Genomic DNA, 4,089 nt, shown 5'->3' with positions numbered 1-4,089 from the left:
TATATTATTTCAATGAAACAACAGTACAAAATAGGAATTCTTTTCTCCAGTGTTTATGATAAATAATTCAAAGTAAATCCGATAGAGATCAGCACGCACGCATGGCATTTCCAATGCCATCTAGCGAGCACTGATTGTAATACATGGGCAAATAGAAAATATGGTGAGAAATAGTTTAATTTATTTGGGCAAATATTTTTTGAAACATGGAGGGCACCGAGTTATCTTGGGCAAATCACAGAAGGGATTAATCATAGCTTTCCAACTTCTCATACAGTTCTGAAATTTTTCATCATATTTTTTATCATAATATTAAGCTGAGTATGTTGGGCTACCAGTCAAGTAATTCATGGTGTAGGACATAAAATTTTTGAACATGCTTCACACTTTCAGTTGTAGGTGCTTTATAAAAGTGGCAGTAAGTGCCATTATTCGATTCACACAGCTTGACAAAGTCCTCGTGGCAGCAGGTGCAGTTGACTATGTGCTCTTCTTAATCACTGTTCAAAATTAGGTGTGGCTTTACCCGAACACTGGTCTTTTAGCCCGTGTGCATGTAATATCCTTTTATTCTATTATTTATTATTGGAAATGCTAAGCTAGGATTTTAAAATCAAGATTCATTTGTAAGTTTGTTTGGCTTTAAACGCTAAAGTACAAAAAGGTTGTATTCTTTTTACAATTCTCCACTTGTCTTAAGTTTTAACATGAGCATTAGGCAAGCATTTTTCCTTGCCTGATGTTGCAGTATGCACTGGTAGTTTGAATTCCTTTAGGTTTTTATAGAATAATTTTATGGATGTGAGGGGTTATATTTAAGTTGGACTGATTTTATAATTAGGTGACTTCAGTACGCCAACTGGCTTTCTGTCACTTAGTTTAGCCTTTTATTTTCTTTCTGAAAATTCTTTCAGCCAGTTTAATGTTTTCTTGGAGATAATAAATAATTGTATTGTGATGAAATTAAAATAACTTTTTCTACATTTAAGGTAGTATCTTGCCACCACTCTGTGGTGGCTATCTGATTATTGCTGATTTAATTAAAGTGTTTATCACTGTGTGACTTGTGCATCATTTCAAATATTTTAGAATTAACTTTATCGATATATTTAGCTATGAAAAAGAATAAAGAGATAGTGAGATTAATGTGTCATGCGCAACTGCTTTGACATTACAATTGTATTAAGCATAATAATAATGTACAAAGTAATTTCAAATGATTATATATACTTGAAATTTGCTCATCACCTTTTTTTCAAATATTTCACATTAACATTATCGAGTTTTCAATATCTGCTTTGTTCACTAATCTTTATATTTTCTATAAAAGAATTAATTTCGTTTTTATAAATTTCTCTTACGAGTTACACTTTTTTAAGAGCTCTAAAATATTATTTGTGAAAGCTGCTTTTGTGATGTCATTTTTGCATAAGTGAACTTTTTTTACTCTATGATGTATGTTCTATTTTGACTTTGATTCTAAATAAACAGATCCTGTGTTTATGTGAATATGTATATGTATATCTTCAGATGAATACTACGTAACTATGATTTTCACCTAACTGAGAACAAGCAGTAGATTTGTAGAAAACATTAAAAAAAGTTGATGAGTTTAAATCTTTCCCAGTTGTAGAGCCACCTCATGATATTGAAGCATTTCCCAAGAGTCCTTATAGTGTCCAGGTACAGTGGAAGCCACCAATGACTCTCAGAAACATAAGCTATTATACTGTAAGATTTCACCCTGTGTTAAATGGGCCTTTGAATGCTTCAGCGGTCAACTATATTCGCAGGTAATACTCAGTACTAGAATTTCTTTTTTATTAAACAATGTTCAGTGCTTAATTTCTGTAAAAAAGTTCCAGATCTCTATTGATGGGTGAATGAGGATTTAAATTTTAGAAGATAAGTTAAACATTATTCAGACCATTGTCTGGGATGGGACTGGAGGGATGGTAATATATTCGATCATATTAGTTAAATATAAATTTCAATGCCACTGCAGTAGTCTTAGAATTATTTATAGTTTTTTTTCACCTTTATGTTGAATAAAAAACAAACAATTTTCAAATCTAAGATCCAAAAAGATCTGGCACTGATGATGTGAAAAATTGCCTTTAAGATGAGTTAACAGCTCATTTTGACAAAACTAACATCAGTTGTGTGAAAGAAACTTGACAGACCGTACAAACGAAAATAAATGTGTATTCTATATACATAACATTATAATAAACTACAGTGACATCATGTTTATTTTGTATAAAAAAAAAATAACCTGTTTGTTCTTATAGTACCTTAATTCAATGTGTGTCACAAAATGTCAAGCCTTTTTATTTTTTGCTGCACTAAATGTTCCATTCTAATAAATAATACCTTTTATCAATTGTTTCATTAGCTTACATATTTTTGTGATTGCTTCATTTTGTAACTATTATCTGAATCAGTTTGATAATCTTGTATCATACTTAATTTTTACCATCCTCTATACAACTAAAATAAGATGAACTAAATTACACAACTTTGACTGAAGTTACAGCATAATTTGATTTCGAAGACAGTCTTTTTAATGTTTTCTGAAATTTGTTTTAATTCTGAAAGGTAATTTTAGGTCAGTTTTTGTTCAGCATTCCTTTGGCCCAATATTCATACGAATTTGGCTTCTGTCTTCCAAAGATGATATATGCTTCTTTAAGTAGAAAGAGTTATACTAAAAGAAATTACCAATTCAGTTAAGTCTAGTATTAGGTCATTCTACTTTCACGTGTACTTTTCAGGTTGTTGGTCAGAAAATAGGTTGTTTATAATTTTAAATTAAGCTTGTCATTTTAATACTACAAATTATTGTTACTTTGACGTAGTTTTATTCTTTCATTTCTGAAAAAAAGTGGTATGTTGAATCTGGTGTTATCGTGAACTTGTAGTTTCATCACAGTCATTTCAGTGGCAATAATGAAATAAAAGTTGACATGTTTAGTCACTTTTACACACACACGCACATATATATATGTGTGTGTGTGTGTGTGTAGAAGTGAGATGAAAACAAAAATTTATTAAGACTTTTGCAGTTGAGTTTCAGTCTATTTCTTCAGTTATACACTCACAAAGCTCATAAATGTTAAAAACAAAAGGGGGCCTAGCTAATATTTTGGGATTGTTTTGGACCAAATTATGTATTTAGTTAAATAGTATATTTTGAGTTTTGTTTGGTTTAATAAAAATTTGAATTCTTAAATAATGAAATACAGTGTGAAATTCGCTGTAAAGAACTCAAATTTGAGTGATATGAACCTTTTCAGTGTGTCATGTGATAAACTTAAAGTTTATATTTGTACTACAACTGACAAATCTGTGTTTAACTCTTCTTTTTTTTTTAAGGTACACAAATTTTGCTCTTATTTATTTTATTACTTAGTTTGTTTGTTTTTTTTCAATTTTTTACTAATATACTTTTATTTTATTTTAAAAGATTCCTGTGTTTTAAAATGAAACTATATTACTTTTAAACTTGTAACATTTTTTTGGAAACTTTTTGTAATACAAAGTAGTATTTAGGTTGTTATTATAATAGCATTGAAAAAATGTCCTAGCAACAATTACCTAAGCCTGTGTTTTGTTTTATCCTACTTAATATTAGTAGGAACATGTACAATTTTGTCACAGTAAGCTCTAATGAGTTTACTGGCTTTATATATAAATAGATATTGAAATGGTAACACTTCATTCTTAAAATGAGGATAGTTCAACAATGAAGATTATAAAAGTTTTGTTCTGGTGAAAAACTAAGATGAAAGTAATAATTAATTTTAATACCATAAGATTTTATCAGACAACTTGAAAGTATGTTGGGATTCCTGATGAAAATGTTTTTTAATATAAATTGACAGAAAACTTTCGTCACAGTTTTTAGATATTATTGAAGCCTTAATGATTGAAAACCTGAAGTTAGTTAAAAATATTTAGTGCATTACAATTTGTTCTGATTCTGACATTAAATTTTTCTGTTTACATTGTTGTGTTTATTATTAATTTCTAGTCATAAAGAATTGAGAAAATGCACTTTTTTGGTTGTGTGTGTGTATATATATATAT

At 29.1% G+C, this 4,089-nt stretch overlaps 1 protein-coding gene across 1 annotated transcript in view; it reads left to right on the top strand.

Annotated features, from left to right (window-relative positions):
* LOC106463787 (protogenin-like) overlaps positions 1 to 4,089 on the top strand; it is a 76,382-nt gene that overhangs the window by 67,177 nt on the left and 5,116 nt on the right. Inside the window, exon 15 of the mRNA XM_013923857.2 lies at positions 1,628 to 1,793. Coding sequence (XP_013779311.2) covers positions 1,628 to 1,793 — 166 coding nt within the window. The remainder of the gene's footprint in view (positions 1 to 1,627; positions 1,794 to 4,089) is intronic.

The sequence above is a fragment of the Limulus polyphemus genome, unplaced genomic scaffold, assembly GCF_000517525.1.
Source record: "Limulus polyphemus unplaced genomic scaffold, Limulus_polyphemus-2.1.2 Scaffold1482, whole genome shotgun sequence".
Classification (NCBI taxonomy): domain Eukaryota; kingdom Metazoa; phylum Arthropoda; class Merostomata; order Xiphosura; family Limulidae; genus Limulus; species Limulus polyphemus.
This window is presented reverse-complemented; position numbering and strand designations above follow the sequence as displayed.